Source organism: Ictalurus punctatus, chromosome 1 (assembly GCF_001660625.3).
Source record: "Ictalurus punctatus breed USDA103 chromosome 1, Coco_2.0, whole genome shotgun sequence".
Lineage (NCBI taxonomy): Eukaryota > Metazoa > Chordata > Actinopteri > Siluriformes > Ictaluridae > Ictalurus > Ictalurus punctatus.
Genome location: NC_030416.2, coordinates 6,141,906 through 6,160,922, shown reverse-complemented (window position 1 = coordinate 6,160,922; position 19,017 = coordinate 6,141,906). Strand labels below are relative to the sequence as shown.

Sequence of the window (19,017 nt, the reverse complement as noted above, 5' to 3'; positions counted from 1 at the left end):
ATGGACTGGTAGGAGTAAAGCAGGAGAGAGGGTTGATAGAATGCTCAGGCAAAAAAATATAACTTGGAATTTTAGAGTCATATTCGGAAAAGGAGTGACAGATATTGTTGATTTTTTTTTCATGGAAAAAATGTAGGAACGAGCAACAGGGCTCATGTGATGCTGTAACATTGTTTGCATGCGGGTGAATTAACCTGTTAACTGTAGAAAAAAGAGTTTTGGGTCAGCAATTTGCATTTCTGATGACAGAAGTCAGATATGAAGAGTGTGTGGTATTTATGGCTGTTTAATATTTAAGTTGATGTTGAGATAGGGCTAAGGAGTGCACTGTGAGGCCTGTTTTTCTGTATAGTCGTCCTATGCAATGACATTTTGATTTCACGGCACGGAGTTCCAGTTCCACTTCTCCATGTAGAAGGTGAAATGCCCAAAATCCTACCGATTTGTCTTTGGGGAATGTTGTTCTCAAAGTGTTGGATTATTCGCTGACACATCTGTTTGCAGACTGGCGAGCCTTGACCCATCCTTGCTCTTGAAAGACTGGGCGTTTTTTGGAGGCTCCTTATATACTATGATTAGACGAATGCCTGTTTCACATCACCTTCTTATTTCAACTTGTCACATCACTAACTGCCCATGTCCCAACTTTTGGAAAGTGTTGCATGCATCAATTTCAAATAAATGTTTACCTTCAAAAAACTATGCAGCTGATTACCGTAATTTTCGGACTATTGAGCGCACCTGAATATAAGCTGCACCCACTAACTTTAAAAAGAAAAAAAAATTTGTACATATATAGGCCGCACTTGTCTATAAGCCGCAGGTGTCCACGTTGTAACATGAGATATTTACACAGAAAGCTTTTTTTAAACTTTTAATTAAATATGTACCGTAAATGCATTTTTCCGAACAGTGCCTGTAACACGGCTGGTTGAAAAAAAAAAATACAGTTGCCTACCAGGAAAAGTCATTGATCGCTATCTTCATCTTCCTCCTGCGCACTAAAACCACTAAAGTCGCCTTCTTCAGTGTCGGAATTGAACAGCCTCAGAATTACCGGTACTTCGTCACACACTTCCTCAGTCTCTCTTTCGTTGTCGCTCTCAATGTCACTTACGTCTCGAGGCAAATTCGCCCTTGAGCTTGTGCTGTCCTCTTCATCACGCAGCAGTCCAGCCTTTTGAAACCCGTTGGTGATTGTAGATTTTTTGACACTGCTCCACGCTGTTAGGATCCACTGGCAGACTTGAGCAAAAGTTGCTCTTCGCATGCTATTTCCTTCTTCGACAGCCAGATCGATTGCCTTTAGCTTGAAAGTTGCATCATATGCATCTCTTCGTGTGTTTTCCGTGATGAGGGGGTGTGCATGAAGCGCAAAATGACTGATCTGAAGAATTTAGTTTGAGTGCGTTTGATTTAAGTCGAACAGTTTCATTGGTCCACTGTGACCTGTTCGGTAATTTCATCTGATGTGACGAGGCTAAATGTTTTGGCGGCGTGAAGCTCGTTAGCCCGTAAAAATCCATAAATTAACCGCATCATTGTTTAAGCCGCAGTGTTCAAAGCGTATGAAAAAAGTAGCGGCTTATAGTCCGGAAATTACGGTAGGTAAAACATCAAATACCTTGTCTTTATATGTTTTTTGTTTAAGTACAAGTCAAAGTACATTTACAGATCGCCCCTCTTTGTTTTATTAGCATTTTCCATACTGTCCCAACTTTTTCGGAATTGGGGTTGTATATAATGGCCCTCCTTCTCTTACCACTTCATTACATAAGCAACACCCAAGCTGTCATCTTTCTTTTTTCCTTTCTTTTCATCCCCCCTTTTTTTTTTACCCCTCCAAATTAATTCATTCAATTCAATTATATATTTCTATTACCTGTTACCTAATTAAAAAGTAAACGTGTTAAGACATCATTGAACCAGAGAGAGAGAGAGAGAGAGAGAGAGAGAGAGAGATGGGACAGATAGACTAACCTTCTGAAAGCTGAGACTAGCTGAAGCACTGCAAATGTGCTGATAGGCCTCAGTCTGCTCCTGTTCATCATGTAAATCCCACAGCACATCGCCAGAGTCTGATTCTTCTCTATCCTCCAGTCCTGTGCTGTCCTCCAGCTCCAAACCCAACAGTTCCTACAGAGACAGAAACAGAAAAGGGATCACAGAAAAAAGAACGCTAGAAAAATTTATTAATTCGCTGGCAATTGTTTTAAGTGAACAGATATAATAAAAAGCATAGAAATATACTAATATACTCTCATTATACAGGAGAAAAAAATGAAATGGCCAACAGAACCAAAACCCATAACATAACTAAACAGAATATTTACATTTTAAAAATGCTGAAAAGGCATATTTCTATTTTGGGCATCATCTAGAACTCAAACCAAGCGTAGACATTCAGCACTATTAATTGTTTAAATCAATTAAACAGGGCACACCTGTACAACAAGAAACACCTCTCAGTCACATGTGCCAATATTTAACATTACTTGGAAAAATGGATGGGTTCAAACAAAAGGTGCCATCGTTTAAGTTGTTTAACACATCTAGAGGTAAATATCAGGAAACGAAAGCTGAAATTCGGATCTATCATCTCATATACATCATCTGATCTCAAACCCAAATATCTTCAGTGTACAGCAAAATAAATAAATAAATAAATAAATAAATAAATAAATAAATAAAAACAACACAGTCCAATGCATTCAGAGATGACTGTAATTGGAAAAAACCAAAACCAATATTTAAGTTATGAAATGTACGTTTGAGTAATATTTTATCTATCTATCTTGCTCATATGTATATATATTAATAAAGTTGATAATTCTATCAAATGACACACAATTGACATTTTGTAGTAATTTTCACCTTATAAATGAACAAAAAAAACAGATGAGTCACATGGAAAAATTAAGTACACCCCTACAATTATCACACCTTCAAATCCATAAAATTAGAATCAGGTGTTGAAGATTGGGTGCCAGTGATTAGGACCTGCTTAGGGAGTGCAGGTGGAACCGGTCTTATTTATATCCCTCCCATATCTAGTGTCTGGTGTTCCTTTTGTTATTGAGGTGTGTGGTGTCATCATGCCAAGATCTAAAGAGTTCTGTAAAGCCTTCAGGAAAAAAAAAGCTGTGGATGCCTACGAGTCTGGCAAAGGATGTAAAACGATCTCCAAATTATTTCAAATACATCATTCTACTGTAAGGAAAATCATCTACAAATGGCGCAGATTTCAAACAACTGCCAATTAGTCCAGGACTGGCCGTCCCAGAAAATTCAGCCCAAGAGCAGACCATCTGAAAAAGAAGTCTCCAAGAACTCCCAAACTTTCATCACAGGATCTGCTAGTAAGTCTTGCAACTGTTGGTGTCAAAGTGCATGCTTCTACAATCAGAAAGAGATTGCACAAGTTTGACCTGCATGGGAGGCGAGCCAGGAAAAAGCCTTTGTAAGATTACACTTTGCCAATGAGCATATAGGCAAAGACCACACCTTTTGGAATAATGTGCTCTGGACAGATGAATCAAAGATAGAGTTGTTTGGCCACAGTAACAGCAGACATGTTTGGAGCACACAAAAGACTAAAAACTATTTTTTTTAAGTTAGCTTTTTCTTAATGGTTTTAGCCATTTTGTATTCAAGTCTGTTTTTTGTATGTTTTATGTTTTTATCTGTGTATTTTCTTTCTTGGCATTATTTGGTATTATTATTATTATTACTATGATAAGACAGCGTTTCAGGAGAAGCACCTCATACCAACTGTGAAGCACGGTGGTGGAAATGTGATGGTTTGGGGTGCTTCGCTTCCTCAGGGACTGGACAACTTGCATTCACTGATTCAACTATGAATTCTGCATCATATCAAAGAGTGCTTGAAGATAATGTGATGTCATCTGTCTGAAAGTTGAAGTTGAACTGAAAGTGGACCTTTCAACAGGATAATGATCCTAAGCACACTAAAAAATCCACCAAGGAATGGCTCAAAAAGAAGAAATGGAGGGTTATGGAATGGCCTACTCAAAGCCCGGATTTGAATCCCATTGAAATGTTAAAAGTCCTGGGGGATTTGAAACGGGCAGAACGTGCAAGAAAACCCTCAAACATCTTGCAACTGAAAGAATATTGCATGGAACAGTGGTCAAAAATTCCAGCAAGCCTGGTGGACAATTATGAAAAACGCCTACAAGAAGTTATTTCTGGGGGCAATACTAACTTCCGAGGGCAAGGGTGTACTTACTTTTTCCGCAGAATAATATCAAATCGCTGGATATTTCAGTTGAATAAATTATTGAAAAAGCTCATTTTTCTTGTGATTTTGTTCCTGTATATCAACTTTATTAACAGTGTGTTCAAAGACGATCAAATGATTGCTTGTCAAAATATGTCAAAAAAGCCAACAATTTCCATGGGGTGTACTTATTTTTTCACATGACTGTATTAAAAAAAATCAGTCAATAGCCTTCATATTGAAAAGCCCTGCTTTAAATGTCATAGTTAGACACTGAGCTAAATGCAGCTGAAAATGTTTTAACTGTGGTGATCATCTTCAGAGCAATGCAAAAAGCAATGCCATATCTTATAAAAACATTATTTCTATAAAAATATAATTAATAACTTACAGCAATGACAGTAATGTCATTATACTGCATTATATTGTATGTATGACTGTCAGAAGGTTACACACAAGCTTCCTGTTATAAAAAATAATGCAATTCCCACAGACATCACTCTACGATAAACATTTATAGTGTGTTCCATGAAATCCCCACATTTTTGTGCTAGTTTTTCAGAGTGTGTGTGTGTACCTGCTTTATAATCTTTTCTAGTTGAGCATAAATAAGTGCTGCTCCCTCCTCTGCAGAGCCAGAGTGGTCCACCACCTGCACATCAAAACACATCTCTGAGCATGTACACACGCTGCATACACGGTCAGTGTACACATGAATCAGTTGAACAAAAAGCAATGGGAAACTCAAACAAATTACATTTCTCGAATTATCAGTAGAAAGTGAAATGCTAAAGAGGATAACGACCATCTTCAATTAAACCGAGTTAAAAAATTTTAACGATAGATATTGTCACAAAGCAGCTTTACAGAAATCTGGACGTAGATTTAGATCTTTAATGAGCAAGCCTGAAGTGTTTTGACATGTTGGAGTATACAGACAAGAACTTGCTTTACCTAAAGTTAGATGGCGCTAGCTTGCCATCGGGAGCAACTTGGGGTTCAGCGTCTTGCCCAAGGACATCTCGGCATGTGGAGTCAAGTGGGCCGGGAATCGAACCGCCACAGCTGCCCCAGTATAAGTTGGCAGTGCGAGTTTAAACTTAATATAAGTTTATGTTGTTAGGCCTAACCATTTAAAAACAGCTATAAATATAAACCCAGGTGCAAACACCTACCAAAACTATTACAGAAAATTACTTATGGGCCAATGGCCTTACAGAACCTATTGTGTTTATACAGTCTGCTTAAACAGGCTCAGTTGTGCCATATGATTACATGTGTTAAAACAAGATGTTGGTTGTTTATGAATATTCCCACACGTTGTAATTATAATTTTTTGACATTCTAAATAAGGTTCGACTACATACATCCCTTCATTCCCAATCACCAGGGCAGTTTCCTTTTAAACTAGTGGAGTTTTCCTGTTTGCTCGTTTCCTTACTGAGTACAAGTCGCAAAGTCGTGACCTAAACCCGATGTGGGAAGCCTATAAAAGTCCCTGCTATGTCATGCTCATCATCTTTTGTACTCTTATTGTCATGTATTGTCTTGTCAAGTTGAGGACGTTTCAGTAAGGTGCTCTAATCTTATAATTCTGTTGGTTTTGTCTTATAATCTTGACAATAATCTTGTTATTGTCAAATCTGCACAGTTAAATATGATGGCCGCCATGATTGACTGTGTTGCTGAACACTGACACGTGGCCTGTTGTCTGAGATGGCATGTAGCAGCTTGGAGACTGTGAACGCAGAGAAACTAATCTTATTACCATCACAAGCTCATTCATTTATAACTTAGAACTTGTTGAAACTTTGTCAAACTATTGTGTATTTCATGGCGTGACAGTAAGTAGTTTGTTCAGCAAACTGAAGAAAGGGACACACAAATTGCTTGGGACCTGAACATCTCTGACAGGCACACACAGAGCCATGCAGGAGGGCAGGCATACTGGTCACAGTGACAGATAGAAAAACCTTTGGCATGAGATCAACACCTCTGGTACAGAGAATGGTCAACTCATTAGCATAGGCTGATGAGTTTCACAAAACCTCTTCAAACTAGAAGAATGTGTCTGAGAGCCTGATGAGAGCAGCATATGGCTGCTGTGTGGACAGTCCCAACAGCAAGTGATGAGCCAGCGTTCCTGATCTCACAGAAGTTCTAGGACTGAAGGTATCATGTATATAACTAGAACTTCCCTTTCTGACAGTATTATGGAGGACACTGCAGTGCATTCAACAGACTATTCAACCACTATTACTGATTTGCTCTCCGTGCCCACCACGTACTGCCCCAGATGAACAGGTTTCTGTGGCACAGCAGAAGGTTGCATATTTAACTGTAGTTCTATGACTGTATGGAGGACCAGCAGGTCATCTGAGACATTGAACAAGAATGGCCAGAGGACGAGCATGACGTAGCAGGGATGCATTTATTAGCAGTTTAACCTGTGCCAGGATTTTAAAAGTATCCCAATTCTGCAGGAATTCCAATGCATCAACACTTCCTATAATGCTGTGAGCAAATTACACCTGGTTTTGGGATGCAAAATCATGCACAAAACCAGTTGCCGTTAATAGTCCAAAGTTTAGTACACTGAAAATGTAATCAGTGGCACTTTCTATTCTTTTTTGCACTGACTACCCACTTTTGTTTGATCCTCTTCCAAATGCACATGTACAGCTGTGCTCATAAATTTACATACACCTTGCAGAATCTGCAAAATGTTAATAATTTAAAAAAAAAGAAAAAAAAGAAAGAGATCATACAAATTGCATTTGGTTTTTATTTAGTTCTGTCCTGAATAAGCTCTTTCACATAACAGATGTTTACATATAGTTCACAAGACACAATAATAACTGAATTTACACAAATGAACCAGTTCAAAAGTTTACATACGCTTGATTATTAATACTGTGTGTCATTACCTGGATGATCCACGACTGTTTTTATGTTTTGTGAGAGTTGTTCATGAGTCCCGTGTTTGTCCTGAGCAGTTAAACTGCCCACTGTTTCTCAGTAAAAACCTCCAGGTCGTGCACATTCTTTACTTTTCCAGCATCTTCTGCATATTTGACCCCTTTCCAACAGTGACCATATGATGTTGAGATCCATCTTTTCACACTGAGGACAACTGAGGGACTCGTACACAACTATTATAAAAGGCGCAAACATTCACTGATGCTCAAGAAGGCAACACGATACATAAAGAGCCAGGGGGGTGTAAACTTTTGAACAGGATGGTTGGTGATGCTGGAAAAGTAAAGAGTGTGCACGACCTGGAGGTTTTTGCTGAGGAACAGTGGGCAGTTTAACTGCTCAGGACAAACAGGGGACTCATGAACAACTCTCACAAAACATAAACACAGTCGCTGATCATCCAGGTAAAGACACACAGTATTAATAATCAAGCGTATGTAAACTTTTGAACTGGTTCATTTGTGTAAATTCAGTTATATGTAAACACCTGTTTTGTGAAATAGCTTATTCAGGGCAGTATTTTAATGATCCCTCTTTCTTTTTTTTAATTATTAACAGTTTGCAGATTCTGCAAGACTTACGTAAATTTATTAAATTTATTAGTATGAGGGGGAGTGTCACGATCTCACCTTCAGATGGCGCTGTGGCGGCGATGTGCACGGAGAGCCGGAGAGCGTGCACGAACCAGAGCAAGCACATGCTCATGCGTTACATAGAGACTTGTTTACAATGGACACGTACGTTTGTTTCTGTTTGGTCTCCACCTTCTTTAGCCATTGGTTGATTTTCGAGGGAGTGTAATGACTGTTACCAGCTGTCAGCACTCAAGGTAATCACAGTTGTTATTTAAACCCCTCGCATTGTTGTGCACTTGGCGGAGTATTATAGACTAATGGGTGTAATGGTGCCACGCGGTAATGTTTCCATGTCCTGCTCTGGTTTCGTGTTTCATGCCATAGTCTCAGTTAAATGATTTCCATGTCTAATTCTAGTTTCTTGTTTAATGCCAGAGTCCTAGTTAAATGATTTCCATGTCTAGTTATAGTTTCTTGGTTCATGCCATAGTTAAACGATAGATGAGTATAGGTTTAAATGAGTTAGATGTGTAATGGTGCCACGCGGTAGGTTTTCCATGCCTAGCTCCTGTTTCAAGCCTCAGTTCTAGTTCAGTGTGTAAATGGGTAATTGTGCTAAGAGATAGCTTTTCCATCTCTTGTTATAGTTTCGTGTTTCGTGCCTCAGTTCTAGTTTTTGTTTAGACCTCGTTTCCCGTTTCCTGTACGATTGACTTTAGATGGAAATAAAGACTTTGATCCTGCACTTACTTCCTGTTTATAGTCTCGTTACGTAACAGGGAGAAGCACGGTTTGCATGTTGCCATGTGCCTAGTGCTTAAATAGTACATATAAGACTGTACATCAGTTTCATTCATAACACAAAGGTTTTCCATGCAAAATGTGGCCTAGTTACACGTAAAACAGGACAAATAGCTCGGTACATCTATTGTTTACTGACGTAGGAGTCCTCTGGACTAGCTCCAAGTTTTCCCAGGCTAAGTGCTAAAATGAAGTAGAGTGTCATCAACCTCATCTTACATTTTTTAAGTGGTTGTGGCTACAGGGTTTTGAACTACTAAAGGGTACAGTGTGTTACACATTTTCAGATATGACATACTATATAGAGTATATCGTGGGATTTTTGTCTGAGCAGAAGTGTGTCCTACCTTAACCTTAGCGGCCTTGTCTGCATTGTTAACTTTCTCCAGCAGGTCTCTGGTGGCCGAGCTCAGACAGGAAGTCCCCTCACACTCTACTTTCTTTTCTCCCGTATTTAGATAAACTAGCAAAGGACGAGAGTCGGGAGTGCGTACAAATGCCTCCTCCACATCTTCCACTACACAACTATACAGTAGGAAAAAGACAACGTCATTCACAAATAACAACAAGGATGTTTTTCCACTAAGCATGCAACATAAGAAATGACCCGAATGGAAACCAAAAGAACTTAGGGTTCTAGATCTTATTGATTTTCCACCATATTTAGAGACTGTAATCAGAGTGATTACAGTAAAAATGTCTGCATTATCATTCCAGCTTGTGATAACGCCGTGTTCACTGTGGAAAAGAGCTCAGATTTACACAGTGTTCTTTTGTTTGATTGCCCATTTAATTTACCAGCTCATTGTCTGCAATGAAATTTCAAAAGGCCTTTGTGATACACATTTCGTTTCAATATTTACGTGTGTGTGTGTGTGTGTGTGCTCCTCACCTGGATACCGAGGACTTGAGCAGCAGCACACACACTGAGCTCCTCTCAAGCTCCAGCTGGCGTTCAGTAGCGTACAGAGCAGCTTTTTCCTCAGGGAAACACACAGTTATGTAGAAATGGCCCAAATTCTCACAAAACCTCTTCAAACCAGGAGAATATGTCTGCGAGTCAGAAAGAGAACACAGGTCATGCCATGTTCAGTTGGCCTGACAATGTTGGGAGTTGTGTGTGAATGTGTGTGTGTGTACCTGTATAAAGGCATGCAGTTCTGCTCTGGTCTCTTGGGTGTAGATGAGATAACAGCGAACTGTGTTACTCCATAAAGCCTGAGACACATGAGGAGAAACTTGCAGCAGGCTTGCCACTGCTGCATCCCAATCATCTGAAACACACGCTCAGTGTCAATGTAATGGCCCTCAGTTAAATACATCTGCTCACCATGATTAAGTCTAGTTCATGGTTAAATTATGGTTAAGATGTTCCAGGCCTAGGAAAACATAACATAACGATATAAGAATGTCTTTTTGCACTTTACTTTTATTGAATGATGCCATAACTGCAATATAAATATCTGAGCAGTAAGATTTGCATCTCATCATTTACTGATTATGCAACTGGGACATTCAACTGGTATTTTTCAAGATCCAAAGGCCCTAATATAAAGAGCTGAAATTATGAGTACTAATCCGAGTATGGGATTACATATATTGTGCATGTACTAAGTTATGTGCAAAGACTAATTCGCAAAAATGACATTACATGCAAAGTAGGGAAAAGAAACAATAAGTAAATGAGGTTTTTGCTTGAGCTATTTAGCTGTAACGAGTTTGTATCTCAGAAAGACTTGCTGTAACACGGAAAAGTAAGTAAAAGCAGTGAGACATGCCTAAAACCTGTTCAAAGTACAAGATGAATATAAAATAAAATCACTAGACGACTAAGGCATATGTGAATGAGAATGTTTTCACAGGTTCTTTTGCAGTGCTGTTGGCATATGCTTCAAACATCTGATATTTAACCTATGTTAAATATTCATGTTGAAACTTTCTGATTATATAGGCTTGGTACATGGTTTGATTTTGTCTTCCACTTTTGCAAATTGAAGCTAAGTGTACTACGAGGAACTTTAACCTCTGCTGACATTGGCGAATGGTCCCTCCACATCGATGAGACTGTGGGCAAACTCGGGCCCTCTGTGACCCTGCTGTAGCTGCATCATACTCCCCATGGAAGGCTCACTACCCAGAATGCCTCCACTCCAGTACTCACACTGAGTTCCTGCAGCTAGAGTCAAAGAGATTGGGTAGAGAGGAAGAAGAAGAAAAAAAAGCAGACCAAAAGTCAAATTAAAAAACAATTATAAAATCCATTTACACCAAGATGTTCTGTGTCTTTAAGTATACAGGTTGCCATTACATGCACATAAATGCAGGTGTAAATGTACTCAAAATTTGGGAATAACCAATCACATATTTGATTAAATGCATGAGGATAAACTCTTATAAGGATTTAAATTTCCCCTGTTTTCTCTTTGCTCACCTGCAAATTCACAGCTCTCCCCTATCAAACAAGAGCTACCAAAAAGGGAGTGTGAAGTCTTGTGAACACATGTGAAGCAAAACATCCACAAACTGCCGTACGTGCTGCATCACAGGTCGCGTAACACAAATGCAGAGGAAAGAACAATCCATCCTCTTTTGCACACGAGCTTGCAGATGCCCACATTTGTCTAGTGTCACTATACTTGACAGGGGAGTGAGAGTACGCCTTTCCTCCCACACTGAGAGCATGGCCATTTTTGCTCCCTTGGTTCATGGCCACAGATGCCTCTGGCAGAAGATAAAGGTCTCCAGAATTGAGCAACAAAAAAAAGCATTTGCCCTATCATATGGAGACACCCCGACATCTAGGATGGATGTTTTCGGTTTCGCACTCTAGGGCCCTTCTGTTTCTGTAATTTATCTTTGTTCTATTTTGTGTGTATCCCAAACTCTTCAGTTCAGTTCATTACATTCGATTTCACCTAGTCCATCTTAAGAAAACTAAGATAAAGCAGAGTCATGTGACAGCAGATGTGACATCGGCTGTGCCAGGCAGTGTATACCACATGATATTGACTGAATAAGTGTTTAAGCTTGGTGCTTTATGTTTAACTTGCAAATGAATAATTGCATATTAGAGACTGACTACCACATTTCCATATCTGAGCCCAATCAATTTTTCATAATGACCTAAAAAACTGAAACAATTCCAGGACATTTACCAACATTTGAAAATCAGGAGCACATGTATATCGATAAGTACATCTTACTAGTAACACTTGTGTGATTGTCATCAGAGTCGGAGTCAACAGGCTCATACAGCTGGATACCCTGAGCCTGCAGCTGCTGCAGTTTGGACTCCAGATCACGCTTTGCCCTTAACAAATCCTGAATTTCCTTTTCTTTGGTCTCACGGAAGATCTGTTCATCAAGAAAGAAGAGAGAGAAGGGTGGTGTAAGAACAGATGAAAGTGTAGATGGGACAGCAGATGGGAGGGTAGTCTGCAGCTAAAGGGTAAATATAACAACTAGAATGCACATAGTATTGATAAACACTCCCAGAAATAAATGTGTACTAAACTAGGACTGATAGTAGCTTGTCACTGGGGTATAAAAATATACTTTGAGGAATAAAATTACACCTAAATATAACTTGTTTTTTCTGACAGAGAACCTTGATTGGAATGGAGACAATTAACGTAACTGAGACAAAAACATAAATAACACGAGATAATAATATTGTATCCTTCTTGTATCAGTGAAAGTGCAAACCACAGATCAGATGAAGTTTCACACCTTAAACTGCCGTTTCACTTTGTCTCGGTCATGTTCAAAGGTAGCTGCTCTCTCCATAGCCTGGTATTTTGCCTCCAAAGCACTTTCCTTCTCTCTGAGAATCTTCTGGTAGGTCTTTTGCAAGGCCTGACGACCACAGCACATAGAGGACACAGAGGTTTAGAGAACTTGTAATAGGAAGTGACTGTTATAATCTTTCTGTTTCTCTGATTCAGTGGTTCCATCACTTCTGATATTCATCAGTTGACAAATAAATCCCTCTGACAAAAGGTAAAAAAGTATTATATGATCATATCATAATTCTAGGAGCCTTGGGTTAATACTGTTAGACTAAAGTGATCTTGATTACTGACAACTGTGATAGACACATTAGTTGAGATCTGGTTCTGTTCTGGTACCTGCAGCTCGGCACGTAGCCTCTTGTTCTCCTCATCCAGCTTGGCCTCCTTCTTCTGCATGGCTGCTATCTCGTTGTTCTTGCTGACACGGAAGATCTCATAGTCCTTCCGGAGACGATCATATTCAGCGGCGTATTCCAGCTCCACAGAGCCTGTGGATTTGAAGCTGGCACCGATGACCCGTGGGCCACGTCGGAATGAGCTGCGTACCAAGCGTGCTTTTGGCTTCACTTCCACTGGAATCTCACAAGCTTCTCCACCCTCAGCCCCGTACCCATCCTCGATCACATCTCCGGGACTTACTAAAGATGAGGCTGTACCCATAATGCTCTTGTGAAACTCTATTTAGTACCCTGGGGACACCCATTCGCATCAATGGTCCAGCTGAAAGAGATGGTGGAGAAACAAGAAGACGGATGATAGAATGATAGACACTTGCATATTCAGCAACACTGACACAATTTTGACTAGAAATGTAAAAGCGTTGAATGATCCTCTGCATTGTTACAACTAAATATGGAACGTGATGTCAGGTGGTCACTGATCAGTTACACTTTTATTAAACTTAAACGATTAAACTTAAATTAATATTTACTTTAGGTCATTTCTCTTTTAATTTCGGAAATTAGTCACGTATTGAAAATTCATTTAGAAAGATCAAAGTAAAGACTCAATTAAAAAAAAAATTATGAGTACTTCATTAACAATAGGACAGCATATACTAGCAATAAGTGAATTTGGTTGTTCCAGACTCCAGAACATATCTTGTACAACTGTCTTTTTATTTACTACATGAGAAGTTTCAGACATGATCTCTGTGTACCAACCCTGAAGGTCTCTAGTCTGTGTCATGATGTACCAGAACCAAATTGTTTTGGTCTTGGTATGTGTTGTTTGAGTATTCATAACCACCCCCACTCTCTCTCTGTTCTTCTTCTTCTTCTCTCTCTCTCTCCCTGTCTGTCTGTCTCTCTGTTCTTCTTCTTCTCTCTCTGTCTGTCTCTGTTCTTCTTCTTCTCTCTGTGTGTGTGTGTGTTCTTCTTCTTCTCTCTCTGTCTGTCTCTCTGTTCTTCTTCTTCTCTCTCTCTCTGTCTGTCTCTCTGTTGTTCTTCTTCTGTCTCTGTTCTTCTTCTCTCTCTGTTCTTCTTCTTCTCTGTTCTTCTTCTCTCTCTCTCTGTTCTTCTTCTTCTTCTCTCTCTGTTCTTCTTCTCTCTCTCTGTTCTTCTTCTTCTCTCTGTTCTTCTTCTTCTTCTCTCTCTCTGTTCTTCTTCTTCTCTCTCTCTGTTCTATTCTTTATCAATATTTCTATGTTTATATACTATTCTTTCTGTATCATTAAACTAAGAAGCTTTCACTGAACGCTGGTGTCGATGCGACTTGTTCCTGGTACCAGACGAGAGGAAATCCGCCAGTTCAGGGTCCAAATTCTGGTTCTGTGACTGGTATCGGACAAAGAACTTAACATTACACTAAGTGAACTTTGTTAAACGATTAATAATAATAGTGCCACTGTAGAAGAGTCCTGGGGCAAAACAAGTAAATAACTGTCCTTTACAGTTGTTCAGGGTGATGAGGACTACCGTTATCTCAAATCTGTGCTCAAAACACTCAACCCAAGTAAGACTTGCTAGTGAGAATATTAGATAATAGACATGTCGTCTAATATCAGATGGTGTGAGATAATAATCTCACATGGTGATTCGACTTACATTAACATTTTACCACTTAAGTTTCATCCAAACAGCGTACTCGATATTTAAGCTTGCTCAGAGATAAACAGTCCTGCGCTTCTTCCGGATAAACCTGGTGACTGGGCACGCCTCACTCTACGGATCTCCTCTGAGGACAAACTAGTGTCGTCCCGCGAACTCTGAATCTCTATGTTACACTAGGAGTCGGGAAGCTTTTTTCACCAAAGAGACATTTTTACTTTTTGGTTAATGCATTTCCCCCCAGCGAGCCATTGGAAAAACTAATATTTTACTATTATAATATTTTAACCATAACTTTATTTATGTCCATAGACAACTCAAAAACAATAGGTAACGTTGGAATAGGGAATAAACTCTGCAGGCCTTTCACTTTCAGGTAGAGTTTCCATCTGAGCAACATAAAATCTCTCTTTCTCTTTCTGTCTCTCTCTCTGTCTCTATGTGTCTCTGTCTCTTTCTGTCTCTGTCTCTCCCTCTGTGTGTGTGTGTGTGTGTGTGTGTGTGTGTGTGTGTGTGTAGATGGATACAACACGAGAAAAAAACAGCAGTGAAGTGCAGGAGCAGTGCATTGCAGGAGTAGTGTGGTGGAGTGCAGGAGCAGTGCGGTGCAGGAGGGGTGGGGTGCAGGAGCGGTGCAGGAGTGGTGTGGTGGAGTGCAGGTGCAGTGCAGGAGCGAAGCGGTGCAGCAGTGCATTGCAGGAGTGGTGAGGTGCGGTGCAGGAGCAGTGCATTGCAGGAGTGGTGTGGTGGAGTGCAGGTGCAGTGCAGGAGCGATGCGGTGCAGCAGTGCATTGCAGGTGAGGTGCAGGAGTAGTGCATTGCAGGTGTGGTGCGGTGCAGAAGTGAGGTGCAGGAGCAGTGCATTGCAGGAGTGGTGCAGTGCAGGAGCAGTGCATTACAGGAGTGGTGTGGTGCGGTGCAGGAGTGCAGTGCAGGAGCAGTGCAGTGCAGCAGGGAGGTGCAGCAGTTCAGGAACAGAGTGGTGGAGTTGTGCGGTGTAGCAGTGTGGTGCAGGAGCAGAGTGGTGCAGCAGTGGGTTGCAGGTGCGGTGCAGGAACAGAACAGTTGTTTCCACAAGAAGTCTATTTTTGCTGTGCTGCACACGCTGAATTAAAGTGATAGTTCGTGATCAAAATTAACACGGATTGACACGAAAATGTAATTCACCATAAATGCATATAATGAAAATATTCCACTGTTTTTCACAGCCATCTTATTACTTTAAGCCCTGGATAAAGCAAAGAAAACCAAAGCACTTACTAAAAGTTGCAGAAATAACTAATGCGGTCAGAATGATATCTAAATGATATTTTTAATGTGAAACACACTACACAGCATGTTATATTGTGTGTGAGTGGGGGGGTGAGGTCAGCAAGTGACAGGCAGGTGGTCTGAGAAAGTTGTGTCGGACCCACAGGATTTCTTGTATAAAGGTTTAAATGCAAAAGAAAAGACAATGGAGGCAGTTTCCTCGGCTGTTTGTTTGGATGGTGTTTTCATTTAAAATGTTTGTGATACTACCTTTTCATGTAAGAGAAGTACCATGTTTAAATGTTTTGCCACTTGCAAAGAAGTAATGAATGGAATCTTAATTACGTTGTTTATATTTATTATGTTTAAACATGAATACGTCTCTGAAAGATTGTATTACTGTACTGTGTTGCTCGAAACTTCATTCAAGTCCTGTCACCCTCCACCTTCATGTCCTTTTCTGAATGTGTTCTGCCGTGGATCAGCAAACAGAGTGTGTGTGAACCTGGCCTTACAATCTCCAGTTGCCCCTGTCCCCGCTTGCAGTTGCCCCTGTCCTCTCTTCCAGTTGCCCCTGTCCCTGCTTGCAATTGCCCCTGTCCTCTCTTCCAGTTGCCCCTGTCCCCGCTTGCAGTTGCCCCTGTCCTCTCTTCCAGTTGCCCCTCCCCCCCCATGCAGTTGCCCCCCCTGTCCCCGCTTGCAGTTGCCCCTGTCATCTCTTCCAGTTGCCCCTGTCCCCGCTTGCAGTTGCTGCTGTCCGGCCTGCAGTTTATGTCGGAGCTCTCTGCGTGCCTTCGGCTTTTGCCCACCTGGAACGTTACTGCAAATGCTGTATGGTGGATTTCGAAATATCTCTTAACATGAAACAAGGCAATAAGTTCTGTGCAAATGAGACACAGCAGAGCACCAGAGCTTTCAATAAAAGCACGTTTCAGTCCAGTCACTTTTTGATGCTCCTTGATTGGTGTCGTGACATGCGTACAGCACCGCATACCTGCACTGGCTGGAACAACTTGAAATATATTATTGTAAATTGATTTTTCATTCACTTCGGTAGACTGTACAACAAAGGAAATGTAATTGACAGCATTTTCTGCAGAAAACTGATTTGTAGTGATGTGTTGAAGTTTTTAATGATGATACGTTGGTGAAGGGTGAGACAGCTGGTGAGACACAATTTTTGTCAAAGACCCACAGGTACCACTGATTAGACCGTATGTAAGCACACTATCGTGTACTGCAGTGTACAGAAGGTTCTCAAACCCCCCCCCCCCCCCCCCCCCCCCCACTAGCCTCTTCTGTATTAACTTTCTCAGCTAAGAGACTACATCCTCTTTCTATTATTGGTTTCATTTATTAATATTTCTCATTTTTATGTACATCATAGTTTAAAGGTTCACAATCCTGACTTACAAAACAAAACAAAAAAAATAGAATTTTTATGCTGCCCTCCTGGTACCATCTGGCGGCCCCCAGTTTGAGAACCGCTGGCGTACTGTATATTAAGTTAAAAATTTTAAACCCATTTCAAATTCATCCTATCTTATTCCACTGTTAGTGGCAATGTTTTAATCATTTATTTAAAGTTTAAGTGGCAGTCGTTTGGGAGAAGTGGAATGTAACTTCTCACCTAAACAGAAGCAAGAATAGAAGTCCAAAATTTCTAGCACCAAGCAAAACACCAGATGTTGGATCATGAGTGACTGACATCAGGGATGCAGAGTGGTTTTCCTCAACACAGCAAGGTATTTCCTGTATTCTTTTCTTTCCGTTAAACGAATGTTTAGAGTAGCCTAAATGAGTGATTGACATTGCTTGGGCCCTTGCAACAAGCCATTAACTACAAAATTGGAAATTATATTTTATTTCTGTAATGCGTTTAACACTGAGTGAAGATCAACTTCACAGAAATCAGGATTTAGATTTAGATCCCTAATTAGCAAGCAAGGAAAGAGGCCCACCACTACATAGCGCTTTTTAATCTTAGCGGTTCTACAAAGCACTTTACGCTGTTTCTCATTCACCCATTCACACACACACATACACGCAAGGCGCTAACTTGCCATCAGGAGCAACTTGGGGTTCAGTGTCTTGCCCAAGGACACTTCGGCATGTGGAGGCATCAAACCACCAACCCCATGATTAGATGCGCTCTACCACCCGAGCCACAGCTGCCCCATTTGTGGTATTTGGTATTTGTGCTTGTGATGGTCTTACTTGTAGTTAACTTTGCTACTGTATTGAATAAGAATATAAGATTCAGAAGAGGATGAGTTCCCTTTTGGGTTCCTCTCAAGGTTTCTTCATGTTACCTCAGAGAGTTATTCCATGCGACCATTGTGTCTGGCTTGCTAAGTATCTAAAGATCTAGGGATCTAAATCCATATCCCTATTTTTGTGACAATGAACACGGTTAACAGCGCTATATAAATAAAATGGAATAGAATTGAATTGAATATTAGTGTAGAGAGAATATGCTGATGCACAATGATGCAGTAGGTAGCGCTGCCTCCTCATAGCTCCAGGGTCCCAGGTTCAATTCTGAGCTCAGTTTACTGTCTATGTGGCATTTATTGAGCATGCACCAACAGCCATGCCACAGAGTCACAGACATCCTATTTTTCCCCCATTCTACTGTTTGATGTGAACTCAAACTGCATCTGCATGATTTTATGCGTTGTGCTGTTGCCACATGATTGGCTGATTGGATAACTGCATGAATGAGCATGTGTATAGGTGTTCCAGCTAAAGTGGATGGTGAGTGTAAATGTCAGTATTAAATCTGGGGTGTGTCTGCCGAAATGAGTTGGTCCTATAAATGACTCTAAAAATCGACAAAAACATTGCTCTCTGAATCTGAAATTAATATTAAATTCTCCAACAATCACTGCTTTTTCTACCGAAATAACTGTGAGGAAGTCAATCTTTTTATAGCTAATTTTTTTGTTATATTAATAAAAAAATACTTATAAGGGGTTAAATTCATATCCAGACTTCTTGGTATCATTATAAATAACTGTGATGCCTCCTCCTCTGCTAGTTAGATGAGTATATAGCTGTATCCGGGAAGACTAGCTTTATTTAAAGTACTAATTTCTGTTCAACATCATTTTCTGTCACCCAAGTTTCTGTTAAAGTATATTAAATCCTTATCAGTAATAGTTTAATTTACAATAAGTACTTCAGATGCAAGATATCTAATAATTAGTAGTCCTAGCTTCAGATGAAGGGTACTGGCTGTGCTTTTGGAATAATCCAATTTTATGTTAAGTACAGTAGATTACTAAAACAGACTTTGAGTATTTATACATTTTTGTTTAACTCAGGGAACA

At 40.1% G+C, this 19,017-nt stretch overlaps 1 protein-coding gene across 2 annotated transcripts in view; it reads right to left on the bottom strand.

Annotated features, from left to right (window-relative positions):
- The window catches only part of nphp3 (nephronophthisis 3), a 38,577-nt gene extending 24,016 nt beyond the window's left edge, over positions 1-14,561 (bottom strand). Inside the window, exons 1-10 of one of the 2 annotated variants that reach the window (XM_017467215.3) lie at positions 14,432-14,561; positions 12,723-13,106; positions 12,325-12,450; positions 11,799-11,949; positions 10,619-10,771; positions 9,736-9,869; positions 9,488-9,648; positions 8,943-9,120; positions 4,818-4,892; positions 1,981-2,136 (exon numbers count right to left, since the gene is read on the bottom strand). In XM_017467215.3, coding sequence (XP_017322704.1) covers positions 1,981-2,136; positions 4,818-4,892; positions 8,943-9,120; positions 9,488-9,648; positions 9,736-9,869; positions 10,619-10,771; positions 11,799-11,949; positions 12,325-12,450; positions 12,723-13,046 — 1,458 coding nt within the window. In that variant the 5' untranslated portion in view covers positions 13,047-13,106; positions 14,432-14,561. Of the gene's footprint in view, positions 1-1,980; positions 2,137-4,817; positions 4,893-8,942; positions 9,121-9,487; positions 9,649-9,735; positions 9,870-10,618; positions 10,772-11,798; positions 11,950-12,324; positions 12,451-12,722; positions 13,107-13,549; positions 13,877-14,431 lie in introns of those variants that run through there. The other variant, XM_017467223.3, reaches the window with a different exon arrangement.
- Positions 14,562-19,017: the final 4,456 nt, after the last annotated feature.